General features: G+C 41.6%; 1 protein-coding gene across 13 annotated transcripts in view; it reads right to left on the bottom strand.

The window, feature by feature from the left end:
* The window catches only part of Kcnc2 (potassium voltage-gated channel subfamily C member 2), a 177,273-nt gene extending 158,432 nt beyond the window's left edge, over positions 1 to 18,841 (bottom strand). For 4 of the 13 annotated variants that reach the window (XR_015048466.1, XM_029482373.2, XM_029482377.2 and 1 more), the window contains exons 1-2: positions 18,293 to 18,841; positions 16,444 to 17,152 (exon numbers count right to left, since the gene is read on the bottom strand). Coding sequence is in view for 12 of the 13 variants with exons in the window: in XM_029482373.2 (XP_029338233.1) it covers positions 16,444 to 17,133 (690 nt within the window). In the remaining variant the exon portion in view is untranslated. Of the gene's footprint in view, positions 1 to 16,443; positions 17,153 to 17,321; positions 17,416 to 17,599; positions 17,732 to 18,292 lie in introns of those variants that run through there. The other 9 variants (XM_029482367.2, XM_029482371.2, XM_029482372.2 and 6 more) reach the window with 6 other exon arrangements.
* Between the last annotated feature and the right edge of the window lie 671 nt (positions 18,842 to 19,512).

Genomic DNA, 19,512 nt, shown 5'->3' with positions numbered 1-19,512 from the left:
AGAGCTCGTGGAAGGACTGAAGAAGATTTCAACCCCATAGGAGGAACAAAATCAACTAACTGGACAACCCAGAGCTCCCAGGTATTAAACCACTAACCAAAGAGTACACATGGAGGGATCCATGGCTCTAGATACATATGTAGCAGAGGATGGCCTCATCTGACATCAGTGGGAAGGGAGACACTTGGTCCTGTGGAGGTTTGTTGTCCTAGGAAAGGGGGATGCAAGAGGGGTGAGGCAGGAATGAAGGAAGCACCCTCATAGAGGCAAAGGGGAGTGAAAGGCTTGCAGAGGGGAGACTGGAAAGGGGGACAACATTTGGAATGTAAATAAATAATTAATAATAAAAGAATGAATGAATGAAAATAGAAACATACTTGTAGAATCAGTTCATAAGAAACAAAATGTTATACAGCCCTGAAGTGTATCTGTGTATTAAGCTTCATGTTCATTACAAAGCATTAAAATCTTGAAAAAAAAATGAAGTATTTATAAAGTAAATAAAGTTAGTGAATTAAGGTGAGTCTATTACTAAGGAAAGAAAGCTTTTATGACTATAAAATAGGCTAAGTATATAGTGTTTATAAAATCTACAGCCATATATAATAACGCCCCAAACCTAACATTCAGTGACTACTGATTCATATTTGTTAAATAGTGACCTACATAAATATACCAATTTTCATCTGTTATGCTGCATTTTCATAAACACTTTAGCCTTAATGGTATATTACAAGTGGAGATAGCATTCAGCATATAATATTATACATATCTATAGCTGAGAAACAAAAGGCACCTGGTAGGGCATCCATCCAAGTTTGTGGAACTGAATGCTACAACAGACTCACAAAGATGAGATGTCTTAGCTATGAACCTCGCAGCACTTCCCTTACTGGTTATGTGATACACAGACACACAACTACAATCTAACTCTAGTTCAAGAACCTCACTCCTTATCCAAATCTCGTTTAAAATGCTGACAAAAACACAAGGATTAAAAATCAGAAAAAAAATTGTTGTTTTTTTTTTACCAAAAAAAAAAAGTATTTAGATATGAAGAAAGTAGGATTTAACTGGTGGAGATGAAGTTTGAATAAAAGGTAATGCAATTCTGCAACTCAGCATTAGATGCAGAAGAGAGTATGGGGGGGGGGCTGTGTGTGCACACACGTGCACGAGTGAGCAAGAGGGAAAAAGAGAGCGCACGCGCACACATACATGACTGTAGGTGAAGCCAGAGTACATTGGATGTTCCATTCTATCACTCCCCCCTAACTCTCTGAAAACAGGGTCTCTCAATGAACCCAGAACCAGGTTGATGCAAACAAGTTCACAGCACTTGAGTTATAGACGCCCACAGGGCCACTTCGTTATTTTCACTTGAGATGTGGAAATGGAACTCCGGTCTTCATGTGTATATCTATCAAAAGCTCTTACCCACTGAGCCAATCTCTTCAGCTTTGAGAGTATATCTTAGGATTAGTCATTTTTCCCCCAGTGAAATCCAGAGGAAATTGGAACTCAGATGCCTCACACCTAGTAGGGAAGCTGGAGACAGAGTGACTAACTGTTCAGAATCGCCCCACTACATTTAGTGACTGCCTACAGAAACCATCCCCTCGAATAAAGAAGGACATCCACTCCTCCATTACTAGGCTGGAGTGTCAGAGCAAAGTTGAGAAAACTGGTGCTACCACAGATTTCCTCCCAGTATGTGAAGAAAGAGAAAAATCAAACCTTGTTCCCAAATCATACTTACTTTCTTGCTGGTATCTTAGGTTATGCACCTGCTCTTACCCACCTGACCCTTGAAGGTGTGCTTCAGCAGGATCATCTGTCTGTTCACCCACAGGCACTGTGCTACAGTGAGCCCCGCCCCTTCAGAGGAAAAGATACTTGAAGAGAATCAACCATTTAAAATACAAGAAGGTTCACAGAAAAATAATGTTCAGAAAGAGACTACAGTTAATGCCAGAGATAAAAGAGAAGTCTGTTTTAATTCCCTAAAATTAATATCTTCAGAAGAATCTCAGACATTTTAGCATTAGAGTATGGCATAATAGGGAAAGAGGACAAAAGAAAATAACAAGACACAGGAGGGAATGGCTCGAATGTGTAACCCCAGCACTACAGAGGACGAGGGAAGAGGACTGTGGCCAGCTCAGGATGCAACTCCAGACTAGCAATGGCTACAGATGGAGAACTCTGGCTCAATTTTTTAAAAGGAAAAAAACACAGACCACATGAAGCTCAAGAAGGAAAACCAAAGTGTAGATTCTTCAGTCCTTCTTAGAAGGGGGAGTAAAATACCCATGGGAGGAGATACAGAGACAAAGTATGGAGCAGAGACTGAAGGAAAGACCATGCAGAGACTGCCCCACCTGAGGATCCATCCCATATACAGTCACCAAGCCCAGACACTACTGCATATGCCAACAAATGTTTGCTGATGGGAGCTTGATATAGGGGTCTCCTGGCAGGCTCTGCCAGAGCCTGACTGGGTTTGGAGCCCCATAGGAGGAACAACAATATCAATCAACCAGTACCCCCAGAGCTCCCAGGGACTAAACCACCAACCAAAGAGTACACATGGAGGGACCCATGGCTCCAGCTGCATATGTAGCAGATGATGGTCTTGTCAGTCATCAATGGCAGGCAAGACCCTTGGTCCTGTGAGGGCTCAATGCCCCAGTATAAGGGAATGCCAAGAAGAGGGAGTGGGTGGGTTGGTGAGCAGGGGGATGGAGTAGGGGATAGGGGGTTCTCAGAAGGGAAACCAGGAAAGGGGATAACATTTGAAATGTAAATAAAGAAAATATTTAATAAAAAATTTAAAACAGGAAAAGAAAAGAAATATTTCTTGGATGCTATAAGTGTATAACAAAAACAAAAACCGCTGAATGAGTGACCCTCAAGTTCATGTATATGACAAAGATTATAAGGTGACTTTTTTCTGAAATGAAGCATATTTTAATAGATAATTAATAAAATTAAACTGGAGATATACTGGATCAGGGTAGGTTTTCCTCTATTAATTGTGATCTTCACCAGAGGAGAAATGAGACTGGCTCAGAGAGCTTATGAACAGAGGGTATGAAAATATGTAGAGTGATGTATCTCTGGCTGGAGGCACAACCCAGACCTGATGATCAAACATCAGATATGAGTAGTTGTGGAGAGCCGTGCCGTGAGCAATCACCATTATAAGATGGCACTGGCTTCCGCTGTGCCTAACTAGTAAACAGGCCTTGTGCGCAAGTGCAAGAGTGAACTCACGCCTAGTCACTGCCCATCTCAGGGCGTAGTAATGAGGTGATGGGCGAGCAACAAATCAGGAGCTGACACGCCACATCAGGTGCTGAAACACCACGCTGAGGGCTATATAAGCAGCACCATTTTCTGGGGTCTGGGTCTTCCCTCCTGAAGAAGCAATTCTCCTTAAGAAGCAATAAAGCAATAAAGCAAACACAGAAGTGGATGCTCACAGTCAGCTAGTGAATGGATCACAGGGCCCCCAATGGAGGAGCTGGAGAAAGTACCCAAGGAGCTGAAGGGATCCGCAACCCTATGGGTGGAACAACATTATGAACTAACCAGTACCCCAGAGCTCTTGACTCTAGCTGCATATGTATCAAAAGATAGCCTAGTCGGCCATCACTGGAAAGAGAGGCCCATTGGACATGCAAACTTTATATGCTCCAGTACAGGGGAACGCCAGGGCCAAAAAAAAAATGGGAATGGGTGGGTAGGGAAGTAGGGGGGAGGGTATGGGGGACTTTTGGGATAGCATTGGAAATGTAATTGAGGAAAAGATGTAATAAAAAAAAAAGAAGCAATAAAGCTTGCCACAGAAGAATCCGATTGTCCAAGTGTGTTCTTGCCGGCAAGAACGATAGCTTGGGATAAGCAGTGAGTTGACTGCCATTCAGACCCACCGGGAAGAAGCTAAAACTGGTGATTCAGAGACTCCAGACACTCCCTCCCAAACTAAAAGAGAGTAAATCCCTGCTGGTTTACATTATTAGTTTTGTGGTGGTTTGTTATGGCAGTCCTAGGAAATCAATTCAGTTAGTCAAGTGCCAGAATACAATGTCTATAAAGAGAGCAGGAAGCTTAGACAAATACACAACAGTTTTGAACAATGTTTGAGAGATAAGGAGTAAGGTTTGCAAGGTGTTGAAAGATAATTGCATTGCTCTTTGAAACCAAGGGAGAGCTAGTTCATTCCAGGAAAAGGAGAAGGGAAGGGGGAAGGGGGAAGGGGGAAGGGGGAAGGGGGAAGGGGGAAGGAAGGGGGAAGGGGGAAGGAAGGGGGAAGGGGGAAGGAAGGGGGAAGAGGGAAGGAAGGGGGAAGGGGGAAGGAAGGGGGAAGGGGGAAGGGGGAAGGGAAGAGAAAGAGAAGAGGAGCCTGTCACTTGAATCAAGCTGTATTTTCATAGTAAAGCTGGAAACAGAATATTTGAGAGTTTGAGAAGTGGCAGGATCTGAAGGGGACCACCTCAGTTTGGAACCAAAGAAAAGGAATAAAGATTTCCTAAACAAGGAAGTATGTACATGCATTGGGAATTCCTTGGCCTTGAATCGGACATCTCCAACTTCTTTCAGCTTTAACCTATGGTCCTTGTCTTTGTTTTGATTTTCTTCTTCACTCTTTCTCTCCTTTCTGAACCTTTCTAAAGAAAATTTCCATTTTAATTGAGTCATACACTATGGGTGGTTCCTAGTTCACGTTTTTAACTTTGGAAACCACATAAATGACTGACTACATTGGATAGCTGGTTCTATGTCATGGAAATGCAAACATTAATATTCTAGTCATGGACTTTAATTCAAAATGGTAACAACAGAAATTCTGTATTTCCTGAAGAAAAGAGTGTTCATCCCTCCCTATCTTTCTTTAGTGTGAATTATAGTTATCAAGAATTTTAAGGGGCATACTTAACATAGACCCATAATCTTTAAAAATGCTGTTTGAATTTAAGTTGTTCATACAGAAATGTAAAAAGTATCACAAGAAATAATTCTAAATATTATAGCACTAAAGCCCAATGAAAGAATCATTAACTGTGTGCTTATATCCAAACCATAACCATTCAATCCAGAATTGAAAAATAAAAAATTGAAGCCCTCCCCCAGCTCAAGGTCAGGCCAGATGAAGTCTCTACAAAGAGACCAGAGCAATTGGGTAGGGGGAAGCCCCATGACCAACAAAGACTAGACTTCTGCAACAGAATTTTTCAGGCTTTTAAGCCAATCTCAGCTCTACCTCTGACTGAGTCTTCTCTCGGTTAGTAAGCTGGTTGTATTCATTTACCCAGGGAATTCTGAACAGGCCTCCCTCCTCTCCTTTTGAAACTTTGTTTGGGCTCTTCCCAGTATCTAAAAAACAAACAGAAAAATCGGGGCATATCCTCTTTTATCTTCTGTCTGTTTCTTCAGGAAGACATTACATTACCAACATGTCCGTGGCTGGTCTCCAAAGCATTCCAGATTCCATCTCCTGCAGACATCATGATGTGACAGGACCACCATCCCTCTGCCCTCTTTCAGTGCATTATTACAATCTTGTTAAGGGTAGGGAATATGTCTTCACTCTGCCACTTGAAAAATGTCTGATCCATAATAAAAATGTATTGGATATTGTCTAACTGCTTGCTATTTAATCATGAATGACTGATAGCATTTTCCAGACCAACACTCATTCATTATCCAGATGAAAATTCTCAAGGAGAGATAATTCATTCTTTCAAGAACGTTCCAAATGCCAGAAATTTTCCATAAGACTGGCTATGACCACATTACCTCCCAAAGTGACTTTTTAAAAAAAAATCAGTAATAATTAGTTTATCCTTACAACAACTACTCAATAAGACATAGTTACTTTCTCTAGTCCAGTAAGCCAAAGGAAACTCAGAGAAATAGCTTAGAAAGATTATACTTGAATCTAAGGTGTTATCAGAATGAAAAAGGTTAGCTGACTGAGTCCAACTGTGAACTCTTTCAAGTCAAAACTAACTGGGAAGTAGAGAGCCAGACTTTCATCCTTGTGACCCAAAAGATGATAGCCATTTAAAAGCTAAGGTGTCCTGCCTTTACTATATCCCTTGTCCTCTGATGTTGTACTGTTCTGCCTTACCATACCTCCTGCCCTCTGACCTTCCTCTACCATGTCTTTTGACTGCTCTGTTGACCTTCCCTTTGGCTATTTGAAAATGCCTACATATCTCTGGGAGTTAAGATTCTGTCTACATTACACAACAGTATAGCTCCTTTCCCATACTATATGCCTGCCTTATACCCCTACCTCCCATAAAGTGTGTAGTATGTATGCATGATACTGTGTCTACTAATTTATAGATTTTTTTCTTCCTACAAATATGTATCCTGAAGACGAACACCAAGTGCCAATTTGTTTTGCATTCTTATTGTGCATCATAATCCTGTCCAACTGTTGAAGCTCGGTGACTGTCAGTTAAAAGACACAAAATTAAAAGCACTAAGACCTTTGATGCTTGCTATTTGCTTGTCTTTTAGTTAAATGAGAATAGCCCTGTGCTTTACAACATGTATGCTATCTCATCAGCCAATACATGCACTCCAAGGTAGAGAAAGCAAAACCAATGTGTCTATGAAGATCTCTGTCAACTATGCTTAGCTCTAAAAATAATGTCAAAGACAAACCATGATGGACTGATTAATCAGGTTATCTAAATCAGTGATATCCAGAAAAATAAATAAATAAATAAATAACTATAAAAATTAATGTGTACATTGCAACTAAAATATAAGTAGTACATAAAGAATTCAGAAAACTAGTAAAACCCAACCCTGTTTTTACAAAACAGGCTACTCATTTTAATGTGTTTAAAGTCTAATATATTAAATTACATTTTATTTCATTTATTTGAATTCTGTGCCTCTGCACAGCAAGACACAATGGATACCATTTTGAGAGACTAGGAATGAATCATAAGCCCGCCACTATTTATCTTTCATATTCTAAACACAGTCATTCAACGTTGCTGTATTTGCTGGTCATATCACAGCACCATGGCAGATCCACTCTGATCTCACGCAATTCTAACAGCCAAAGACAAACCAAAGGTTACTGTTATTTGAGACTTGATTGTATAGGCAAGGACAGGTTGTGTGTCTATACTGTCCATTTTCTACTTAATCTACTTTAAAGAGAGGTTACATTGCAGATATTCTCATCACTTCCATAACTGTGCTGTCATTTCTCACTGCCAAATGCCTAAATGATGGGAAACTTAGGCATAAGTTAAACCAGTCACTGTCTTGTTACTTTTCCTTAAACACTAATCTTACTGATCTTATCCAAAATTAACATAACAACATCAGTAAGAAACAAAGTTTAATCACCCATTGATTACTACTATGGCATAAATATTATTACTATGCAATATTCTCTTTTAACAAATGCTATCTTATAACAAATCCATAAATTCAAAACTACTATTATAAGGAATTTCTGTTGTATACTGAAAAACTCAGAAAGAAAATTTTAAATATTTCCTAAAAATCATTCAAATACTCAATTATTTGATCAAAGGGTTTTTGCTTGAACATAATTTATTATCGTGTATTCTTAAGTTTAAACATTATTTCAGTATGTTGATAATCTTTAAAATTATTTTATCTTATGTGTAATGTATTTTATATTTACTGAGTACTTGAAGATGTTTCAATTAAAATATAACTACATCATTTCCCCCATCCTTTGACTCCTGGAGTATTCTTTTCAATCTAGACAAAATATTTGTATAAAATAAAAGAACATGTGTGACCAAAGTTTTTGGCTTTTTGGCTCAAAGTCTGGTTCTAGGCAGGCAACTTAAAGGGAAGCACTTCCAACTACTAAGACTAAATCAAAAAGGTATCTATTGAAAACCATGACTTTGAGTTAGGCATAGTGGCACATGACTCAAATCCTAGTACTTGGGAGGTGGAAACAGGATGATCAGAAGTTCAAAATTATCCATGACTAAAGAATGAATTCATGAGCTTCATGAGACCCTGTCTCAAAAAAAAAAAAAAAAAAAGTACTTCAAAGACCCATCCCTAATAGACAGTTGTAGCTTTTGGTTGAGATTTTCTAAAATGTCAACAATACAATGGGCTGGGTAAACGCACATACTATATAACCTTAACTGACCCTTGTCTGTATAAGCAGAATCTAATCATTTATTTAGATGCATGAAGAATGGTAGTATTTGTTTATAGCACATAAACATAGATCTTCACACATAAAAACATGAAGAAGCCGGGCGTGGTGGCGCACGCCTTTAATCCCAGCACTCGGGAGGCAGAGGCAGGTGGATTTCTGAGTTCGAGGCCAACCTGGTCTACAAAGTGAGTTCCAGGACAGCCGGGGCTACACAGAGAAAGCCTGTCTCGAAAAAACCAAAAAAAAAAAAAAAGAACATGAAGAAGACATTAGATACCCTTGAGGTGTCTTCATGGAACTTTCTAGATACATGGAACCCTAAAGACTACCATATTGGCATAACACTTTATAATTGTCAGATTTCAGGAGAGAAGCCCAGCTAAGTACTGTAACAGTCCTGAAATACTTTTAACTTGATAAGTATCATTTTGCCCAGAGCTTTTCCATTTTGATTTTTATAGAATGCATTCTGTCAGACACTGTCAACATTATAGCATTACTTAACAATCACACTACATGTCTTCAACTAACTGGCCATTATAAAAAGGTTCAGGAAAGATTACATATGATGTCCTGATCTCACATCAAAATCCAACTTCACATGTGAATTTCCACTAGCTTTAAGCACATTTTAGTCTACCGATTCACTAGCCATCTCAGTAGAAACACATAATACTGGTTATTTACATTTGAGAAGTCTATACTCTACACATTACAGTACCCATCACCCATAGGTGGAAGCAGGATCACATTTAAAGAAAAAAAAAAACTCAAAACCAATAAATCTAGTAAGAGTAGAGTGAGGAAAGATCTACCAACCCAAAGAGCCCAGCTTTCAGAGTCTGAGGACAGGAAGGAGGTAACCATATCAGCAAGTTAATTTTGAGGCTTTGGGGGAAGTACAAAGATAGAATGTGAAACTGGAGATGACAGTGCTGGAAGAATATATCTAAGTCTGGTGGTCCCTATGGAAGAGCAGTTCCTGATATTTGCTGAACAAACACAGATAAAGGCAGAGATTGACATCTATTCCTAACTTACTCGCTGCATCTCAGTGGCTAAATGTGTGCACTCAGTGGGGAATGTGGAGTAGACTAAGCAACCACGTTTGAATGGAAAGAGCAATGACCCAGAAGTCGAAGACGGAAGATCTAAGTTCTAGCCCCTCAATTCTCACTAACTAATCACTGCCAGGACATATCGGTTGTCTTCTCAAAATGAGGCAGTTGGGTCAGAGGAGTGACTTTTTCTTCTTCCAAATCTAATCTTCATGAACACTAGACATCTACTGCATGTCTCAGTAACAAATCTTATAGAAATCATTTATATTTAGATTACATATATGTATGTGTATTTGAGTGTATGTATATATATATACATATGCATGTGTATATATATATGTGTGTGTGTGTGTGTGTGTGTACATGTACATATATAGTAAAAAGAGAGCCGGGCGTGGTGGCGCACGCCTTTAATCCCAGCACTCGGGAGGCAGAGGCAGGCGGATTTCTGAGTTCGAGGCCAGCCTGGTCTACAAAGTGAGCTCCAGGACAGCCAGGGCTATACAGAGAAACCCTGTCTCGTAAAACCAAAAAAAAAAAAAAAAAAAAAAAAAAAAAAAAAGAGTTTGCATTTATGTGGGAGATATATACATATATAATAAAAATGTATATATGTGTGTATGTGTGTGCATATATATATTATATATATATATATATATATATATATATATATATCCCATATACCTACTGTATTCTTGAAACTTAAAACCGCATTCCTACAAGTTCTATTCCATCTCCTCTACATATAAGATTATACAGACTTGTTCCTTAACATATGTTTACCATTGTTTTCTATATGTAAGTATGTATATCCTACAATAGACTATGTTCTCAAAAGAGAAATACAGAGCCCGATATAGTAAACATACATCTAATTTTGAAAGTCTTCACTGACATATTAAATCTTATCTTTCAAGTTTGCCAGACAGTGAACAATTCTCCACACCAATAGACTAGGTTATAGACTAGGTTATGAAGGAGATGAAAGCTGTAGGATTTTTGACACTGGTTTGTAAGCATTTAAATGTGTTAGAAATATCTCAAAGACCTCACCTGAATAAGACTCTCCCTGCTGTATAAAATATGGGAAGGGAAAAAGGATGGTGTCTTTGACAAGGTACCTTTCAAATGAAAACAAAATTGAGATTATCTAATCAGTTACCCTTGTGGGTGGAATGATCTACACCTGCACTGAATCTCAGACCTAGGAAATGACAGAGCAGATCATCTTTATGGCTTTCATGACAGAGCCACAGCAAAATGATTTCCTGAGATCAATATGTGGTTAAGAGAAAGCTGTTTTCAATGGAAACAGGAAGCTAGGAGCTAACCTGTTTCTATGGTAACCAGAGCAGCAGCTACCCAACAGCTGTAAGGGGAGAGAAAAAGAGGGCAGAAAGTTACAAATGAAAAAAATCAATTCTGGTTTACCTTATTGGTGTGACAGTTCTCGGAGTGCAATCAGAATGGGCAGAGACATGCTGTTCCTACCCAGCATCTTTAGCAATATTACCCCACAAACATCAAAACCTTGGAGATGACACAAAGTTTGGGTACTATCTTAATCCAATGTGTCATCACTTGTTTTTATCACTGATATTATTATTTACTTTTTGGAACAGAGCAAAGGAAGATGAACTGAGCTTAACTCAAGTTGACTACAGAGGAAGAGCACAGTTCTCATAGCTCCTAATACATTTTTTTCACAATTCTGTTTCCATATATTCTCTACCTCAGTTCTTTTCTCCTTTCAAACCCACATTCTATTCACTTTCTGTGACAATATTGACTACAGAGAGTTAAAAGTGCCACCCTTCAACCTCTTAAACGAGCATCAAACCATGTTATTTTATCATAAAAGTCTGCCTGAGCTGTTCTAAAAGGCAAGCCCTCAAAACTTCAAGCAGAACTGAATTACCTTTCTGTAATCTCTTCCTGGTTATTGTTTAGAACATTTGCCACTAGAGATTTCCTTCTGTGTTTACCTTTAGTATCCTTGCCATTTCGTTTAGACATATCTTAAAGATTGCCATAATAAAAAAGGATTTATGACTCGTAAGTTCAAAACACATAAAACTTGAAAAATACATTTACTTTACTTGTGGCAGTAAACATAAATAGTGATGATTTAGACACTCAAGTGAGAACGTTTGATCTGCACATAAACTTGCACATTTTCTTATTTTTATATGCTTTGCAAATAACCTCTTGACAAGTAGGGAACATTTTCTTGTCTCTCATTCAATTTTGTCAACAAAATTCAAAACTTTGAGTCTACAAATGGACTGTTAAAAATAAACATGAAAATCATACTTGTCCATCCAACTACATTTATCTTTGGTACACCTGGTACCTAGCAATAAAACACTTTCTTAAGTGTGTGATCATACATGCTACTAAAAATGCAATGTAGTCAATAAGGAGCTCTGTTCCTTTGCTGATGTGTTTAGACTGAGGTACTCTCTGGTCTTGCTCATTCCCCACAATAACTTAACAAGAATTGAATTTATTAATGAATTATATGGTTAATGTTCTGGAAAAGGTCAAAAGATTCTTAGATTGAGAAGGGAAACAACCAGACGTCGCAGCGAAATCTCCTTCAAGGACATGAACTTGAATTTCCTTTGTCCTACAGTTGGCCATGATTCAAAACTAATAGAGAAAAAAAATGAAGAGACAGCCACATTCTAACAGTTCACTTGTTTTATACAAGTACAACCTTCATTAAAAAGACTATACATTATTCTGAAACCAAAACAAACAAACAAACTAGACTGTAAGGACCCTCATATTAAAACGTCAAGGTCTAAATGCTCTCTCCAAGTGTGCCATCTTTAGTCAATTGACTATTAGCTAATTAACATTTTTGAAGGCAAAAAGAAAGATGTTGAAGCTTAAAAATATATATATAAGATAGGAGCAGCTAGATGATAAAAGTCTTCATTGGCGTGGTAAGGCGCATGGCACTTTATTCTGAAATGCGTGGTACCAGTTAAGGATTTCAATTTAGGCAAATCTTTGTGACAAAAACTCACCCAAGATTAGCTGATCCTGAAGAAGGGAGTGAGTGGCACAGACTAAAGCCCCAGAGACATGAGCTGCCATGGAAACCTGAATGATGGATAGAAGAGAGTCTACACGCAAGCAGGTTCTCTGGGGTGAAGAATATGCAGCATTATTGGTATGAGAACAACAGCTAGAAAATGGGTTTTACAACTGAACAATTGGAGGAAGGTGTCTTGGTTTTAGGTTTTGGGGTGTTTTTGTTGTTGTTGTTATTTTGTTTTTTAAGAAAAACACTTTGTCTTGGGACATTTTTCCTGCCTTGTTGGTTTTCCTAACTCAAACCATGTCTTTAGAAAATATTTTTATTATAAATTAAATAATTAACTTAATGAGAGCAAAGAAATGTATCTTCTGTATGCCTTCCCTTTGTGTAGACTTTGATGTAGAGCGTTTAAAAAAGAAATACAAACCAAAGAAGCAAGGTTTCTACAAGAAAATTGCATTTGGTAACCATCATTTGTAAGGGAAATAGAATATGTAAAAAATGCTCTTTCAACCTAGCAATGAAAGTTAAAATCAAGCTGGTCATGAAAAGCACGCATAAGGTGCCACAAAAGGGTCACACTTTTAAACAGGAGAGAGGTTGGTCACCTTGCTTCATCTACAAAGCAAAAGGAGAGGAATGGAGCAGAATACACTACACACACACACACACACACACATACACACTCAATACACACACACACACACACCATCCCTTTAGAGCTAGGAACAGATTCTTTCAAATGTTTTCTAAGCCTGGAAATTTATAGAGTACTAGTAACTATGAAAAGAATCTAGAAGCTTGACAAAGAAATCTGCCCATCATGTTCTCCTAAGGCACTGGATCTTGAATGGACACTCATACTCTAAACTGCAAATGTTGAGTTAGAAGCAGAGAAGACAGCACTTCCCCAAAGGCATCCCTGCTCCTCACTATCTGTGAATATTGGCAATAGCATTAATAGAGCCATATCTCCTCTCTTTCATGATCTTTTAGTTTTCCACGACAGATTTCCATGACAACTTATATGGGAATTTTTTTAAAAATTAAGAAAAATAACATATAAGTATGGTATATTAACTTACTTTCCAAATCACTAGAATATTAAAAACCTCTCAAATATATATTTATGTCATAATTTAAACTCCTAGATAAAGAAGACATGCCAGCAAAAGGCAAACAATTACAGGGTCATAAAAGTCAATTACCATTTCCTGTCACAAGTGCTTTAGTGTGACCTCATGAAAGGGAAAATAAAACACGTCTAAATTAAGACTGAAGCAATCTCCTTGATTTTGGAAGAATCATAAAGTAAACAAATAGGTGTAAGACCTGGAAAGGGACTTCAGCTAAAATTCTTCATCTACATACTTCAGGAAATAGATGAGCTAACTAACGTAAAGATAACAACTTCTATAAAACGCTTAACTGTATTAAGAATGAGGTTCATGAAGCAAATCACTTGACACTGGTTTACCGTTCCTCCAATCAGAATCACATCACTTAAACACAGCTTCCTCCTGCTGTCTCTTCACTGGTGTTCTGTGTGAAGAACCAGTCTGGTGTCGTTAGGTCAGGTCAGAATTGGAGGTAAAATATTACTTCGCCTATATGAAGTAATGAATTAATGCTGTGTGTTCTGATTCGGAGACTCCTTGGTGATCTGGAAAGTTACTTTGCTGAACTCGAAGTCTGCAAAGGAAAGTGACATCCTGGACACGGACTGGCCAATAACAAAAAAAAAATAATAATTCCAACAGGGTTCACCTAAAAAGCAAAGGTCACACATTTTTCTTCCTTTGTTGACTGGTGCCATGGGAAATTTATCCCAGACAATGCCCTACACTGCATGTATTTTAAAATGCTGTAAATGTCCTTTCCAAGTGGGAACCCTAATTAATGTCTTAGGTAGCTGTGCAGTCTTCACAGTCTAATCAGTTACAATCAGAGTTTTTTGTGGAAAGGGGCCAGGAAGATGTCATGACACCACTAGAATAATCTTGGTTTGGCTAATTACTTGATGTATGACCTTAACCATTTCTGGACCTCTGAGTCTTCATTTTCCTCATCTTGATTAGAAGGAGAAGGTCTTTGCTAAGTGACTTCTAAAACAGACTTCAGGCTGGTGACTGTCACCTGATTTTGCTCTCACCTGCTCTTGACCTTGTGCTAATTTGATTTCTTTCTCTATCTAACACAGATTATGAGGCAAATCCTCCACGTATTTACAAGGAAATCTAAGTATGGAAACTGTTTCTAATACCCAGTGGCTGTCAAGTCAATGGACTACCCTTCTCACTATTATCAACAGAATCAAATTTCATAGTAAGAATAACAGTTGTGCGCCTCGATAAACACTTAGGTACAGAACCCTGTTTATGATAAAATACAAACCAAACTAAGGATATCTTGCTATGTCATCAGGAGGAAAGATAATAAGGCAGGAGTTTCACTGAACACAGACTGAAGAAGACGGTCGTGTGATGAGCCTGAGAACAGAATCAAATTATCTCTTTAACCACCAAGTGGGAAGTACACAGTGGCACTCAGCTGAGAACCAAAAAGCACAAGGGCAAGGGCATGAGCCTGTGATTTTATTTATACCAATAAATGCTTTTCTGTTGTTTGTTTGTTTGTTTTTCGAGACTGGATTTCTCTGTATAGTCCTGGATGTCTCAAAACTAGCTTCTGTAGACCAGGCTGGCTTTGAACTCAGGGATCCACCTGCCTCTGCCTCCCAAGTACTGGCATTGAAGGTATGCACTACCATGGCCTGGCTGTCAAGAATCACATTTTAACCATAAACTGTTTTGCCATATGGAATACTTTTTAAAGAGCTGTATCTTAGTGTTAGCCTTAGTATTTCCATGTTTGAGTATAGGAGTGTGGGGCTATTCAAAAATTTATGCATGGGTTCAAAGGTCAGGCCCAAGAGAGCAACACGATTGTACATTGTCTGTGCTCTTTTTGTGCCTGAAAACCAAACACATGGGCAGATTTCTGAGGTAGTGTCAGAAGCACATCTCTCTGGAAGTCAGTGGGCAATGAGTGGCATAAAAGCTATGATGCAGGCATTTCTGACATGCCAAGGAAGTTGCTCAAGAGGGTAGCGTCAAAGTTCGTGGAGGAGAAATACCATCTTGTGGAGATGAGGGTCTTCTCTGGGCAGCAAAACCAAGATATATACAGTGGTAACAGTTTACTAAACTCAGTGTTCCCCTCTCATATACAACTAAAGCCAATTCCTATTCTGTATTATTTTTGATTATTTCTATTTCTCCTACTTCCTTTAAGCTGAAGACACTGTCGTTGGTAATTTCTCTAGTCCCTTCATGGGATTTTAGAAAGATAAATGGGTAAATATAATCATTCCCTTAAGTTAGAAACAAAAAAGAAGCATCAAGGCTAAGATTATAAGATAAAAAGTCTGGTAAAGTTTTCAGCAATCTGAGTTACTCAACAGAAGACAGGTCAATTGGGTGATTAATTCACAATCAACCTGTGAGGAACACAGGCACACTTAAAGCACCCAACTTGAGGATCCAGGATGCAGGCAAGATCACTGGGAACAGTTGCAACAAAATCCTCTTCCCCTCTGGGAAGAGACAAGGCTAGACACATTCTCCTCACACCCTACCCCCACCCAGACTCACACAGAGAGATGATGCCATTTCCCCTCTCCCTGTGTCCTCAGATTATATCCCTAACGTAGCTACTGCCCTGGGAAATCAGATCTGAGAGTTAGAGGTCATTGAAACTGTCACATCAGGATGGGCAACAGGCTCCAAAGCACATCCTAGCTAAAGGAAAAGGCTGGAACAACAACAACAAAAAAAAAAAGTTAAGGCAGAAACTAAGGTGAATGTAAAAATGACATTAGGACACATCCCAGGACTTTTACAAGGACGGGTCCCGTCTGCTAAAGTAAATCTGTGTGAATTGGAGGGAGCCAAATACTAACAGGGAGGGTAGAAGAGATGGGGTGAAAGAAAAAGTTTCTGGGCTTGCCCTACCCCATATGAAACATCTCGAAAACCGTGTTCCTTTCTTCCTCTTCATTTCAGAGGCTGTTGGAGGAAAGGATCAAAGTTTGAAGAAAAGTTGTGAGAGTTGCAACAACAGGGAAAGCTAGATTCAGGTCTTACCCTAGCGGCTCTGGATGAGTAGGGGTCCTCAAAGAGAGCCCACATGCGAGGCTGCAGCTTCCTCCAGCGGCCAGACTTGCCATCGGGTCCTCCCAGCCCCGCAGCATCCTCAATGCCCAATCTCTTGGCCGCTAGGTCCTCATCATCACCAGGGTCGCCCCCGATGAGGTCGGGTGTCTCGAAGATGTCCAGGGCCTCCTCCGCGTCCCTGTGCTGCCTGTAGGTCATCCAGCAGCAGGGCTCCACGTCGGTCTCATCGATGCCCCAGAAGGCCAGCTCTTCCTCGAAGAGCGGCCCGCACACGTCGGCGGGGCAGTGCAGCTTGCCCGTGCGGTAGTAGTTGAGCACATAGGCGAATACTCCTGGGTGGCGATCGAAGAAGAATTCGCGGCCTCCCCCAGGGTGGTCGCTGCTGCCGTTGCCACCGTGCGAACTGCAGTTGCCTGCGCCGCCCTCGAAGCAGCCGCTGGGGACAGGGGACAAGGGAGGCGGTCGCGGCGGCGGAGACAGCGGAGGGGGCAGCGGCTGCAGCTTGTCACCAGCTGCAGTCAGGCAGTCGCCCTGAGGTTCAGAGGAGGCAAGAAGGGCCAGGCGAGTTCCAGGCAGAGTCTTGAGGGTGCTGCGGTAGGTTTCGTGCCTGGTACCCCCGACATTGAGGATCACCCTCTCGTTGCTCTCGATCTTGCCCATCTCTGTGGCTCAGACATGACTAGGGGAGGCGAACACAGCACCAAGTTAAAGCTCTCGTGGGTCAGAGACTCATCAGGACCCCACCCCACCCCCTACCTCAACCCAAGAGTGCCAAGCTGCAGAGCTGGCAAGTGGAAAGGACCCTCCCAGGAGGAGCTTGGTGCCCAAGTCCTGTCCCCGCCTCTCACATCACGCCTGGCCCAGGTTCCCAGAGAACGAAGAACAGTTGAGTCTTCCTTGACCTTCCAGGAAACCTTTTTCTTTTGCGGCATACAGTCCACCCTTGGCTCTGACCTCTCCTTCCTTCTAGCCCTCCACCATGCCTCCCCTCTATCCCTGTCACATCCAACCTGCTTTAAGTCCCCAAGCCCCTCTTTCCTTCCCCCCAATCCCCACTGTTCACTCCCCAGCCTTTTTTTTCTACCCGCCTTTGCTCCAAGCTCTCCTCCTTAGATGGACCCCTTACCCACTATCCCATCCTTCTCTCTCGCTCAGCCCCTCCCCTGTTCTTAATGCAATTCCCCCCATGAGGGAGTTACGTTTGCTGAGGCAACTTAGCAGTGTTGAGTAGGAGGGGGCCAGGAGTAACCCAGCTGCCTGGAAACCCTGGTCGAACCTTAAGACAAGCTCTCCCCACTGCCACCACCACCCCCAGCACTAGGGGAGTGCCCTTTGCCCGCTCTGTTCTCGGTTCACTTCTCTCCCTCACCTACCAGGCAGAAGACTGAACCCAGAAGTCAGAACAACAATAACAACAACAAACGTCCCCGCTACCGCCTTTCACCAAGGAGACCTCTGACTAATTTCCTCATCCAATTTCCTTTTCACATTACTGTTGCTGTTTGTTGCTAAATGTTATTATTACTTGGGAAAGGAAACGGCTAACTAGGATCCATCTTTGAGGACAAAAGTGAGCAGTCTCTGCCACCCCTCCCCCTTCCCAAGAAAAACAAACATCTTGGGGTGGAGAGTGGGGGGTTGCTTTCGAGGAGGGGCGAGGCCCAGGAGAAGCTGCGGGAGGCACACCCCCTGGGTCGCTGAGCTAGACCGACTGTTTCCAGCGTCTCCCCAGGGGCTGCACAGCCAAGCTCTTAAAGCTAGGCAGGGGGATGCCCGCCTGCGCTGCCCTTCCCTGTCTCCCCTCCTAGTCCCCGGATACCTTAAGGAGACCGGGAGTAAAGTGGATCTGCTTGGGTCTCCCTGTGGACGAGATTCTTCCTGCAGTCGGACGGAGTCTCTGAGACCAGCTGAGCCGCCCTCCTCAAAGGAGAAACTACTTGTTGGCGTTTTTTCGGGGTTCAGGTGGTTGAGCCGCTTCTCTGGGTACTGAGGTCGGGGAGACAGTCCCCGCCCGCCGCCCGCCGCGCTCCCCTCCTTCACGCTGCTGCGATCTGCGGGCTCTCCCATAGCCACCCTCCGCACCCAGAGTCACCATCGCGCGGGGCTGGGCGAACCATGGAGCTCGGGGCGGGTCCAGCTGGCACAGCCCGACCCAGCTGCAGACCTTCGGCCCGGCTGGCTGTGTCTGGAGCGGAGGCTGACCGAAGGACAGAGGGGCTCACCCAGTGGAAAGTGAAGGCTCTCAGCTTAGATTTGGATCCACAGATTTGGTTCTCCCCCCCACCCCCGCCCGAAAGCATCCTCTGCTAGAGCTGTTCCTTCACCACCGCTTGCCTGAGCACACAGCTACAGTGGGTGGGTGGGTCTGGGGAATCTAGGATAAGCAGCTCCGTCCTCCGCCCTCTCTGGAGCCCTACCTGCACTCTTTAAGCACAGATCTCCAGACCCTGTCTCCTCACTGCCCCACCCCTCCCAACAAGAGAGAGAGAATATCTAAAGCCAATTGCATCTTTTCCTTAATGACAGCTGACAGGAGAAGTCTGCTTACAGGTGACAGGGATCTTGTTTCTTGTGTCTTCTACAGGGCTCTACTTTCTCTCTTCACTCAAATGTAGGTCTCCAGCCACCACCTCACGGTTACGTAAAACAAAACAAGTTTTTAAAAGTTTATCCCAGGAACATAATGCTCCAAAAAGTAAAACTTCAGCTCCCTTTGTCTGAAATAACCAAGCGACAAGGCAACGCTCTCATCAGCCAAGTCCCAGTTAACTCTACTGTCTCTCTCTGGGCCTTGTTTGTGCTGCTAGCGCTGATACAACTAAGTATTTACAACCGCAGGGCTTTCCCCCAGAAGAAATAGAGTATCTTACAATTTCAGGGCTCAGGGTTGGTCCTTCTGTAGGCCGTGAGGATAGAGTGTGATCCAGTCAGCTACATGAGCTTGAATGTAGCTAGTTTCTCCCGGCATCTCCTCACACCACTCTATTCCTGTGTACATGTTATGTGTGTCTTCAGATTCTCCATTCTCCGTGACATCAC

This window comes from Mus caroli, unplaced genomic scaffold (assembly GCF_978045245.1).
Source record: "Mus caroli unplaced genomic scaffold, Mus_caroli_1 scaffold_9, whole genome shotgun sequence".
Classification (NCBI taxonomy): domain Eukaryota; kingdom Metazoa; phylum Chordata; class Mammalia; order Rodentia; family Muridae; genus Mus; species Mus caroli.
This window is presented reverse-complemented; position numbering and strand designations above follow the sequence as displayed.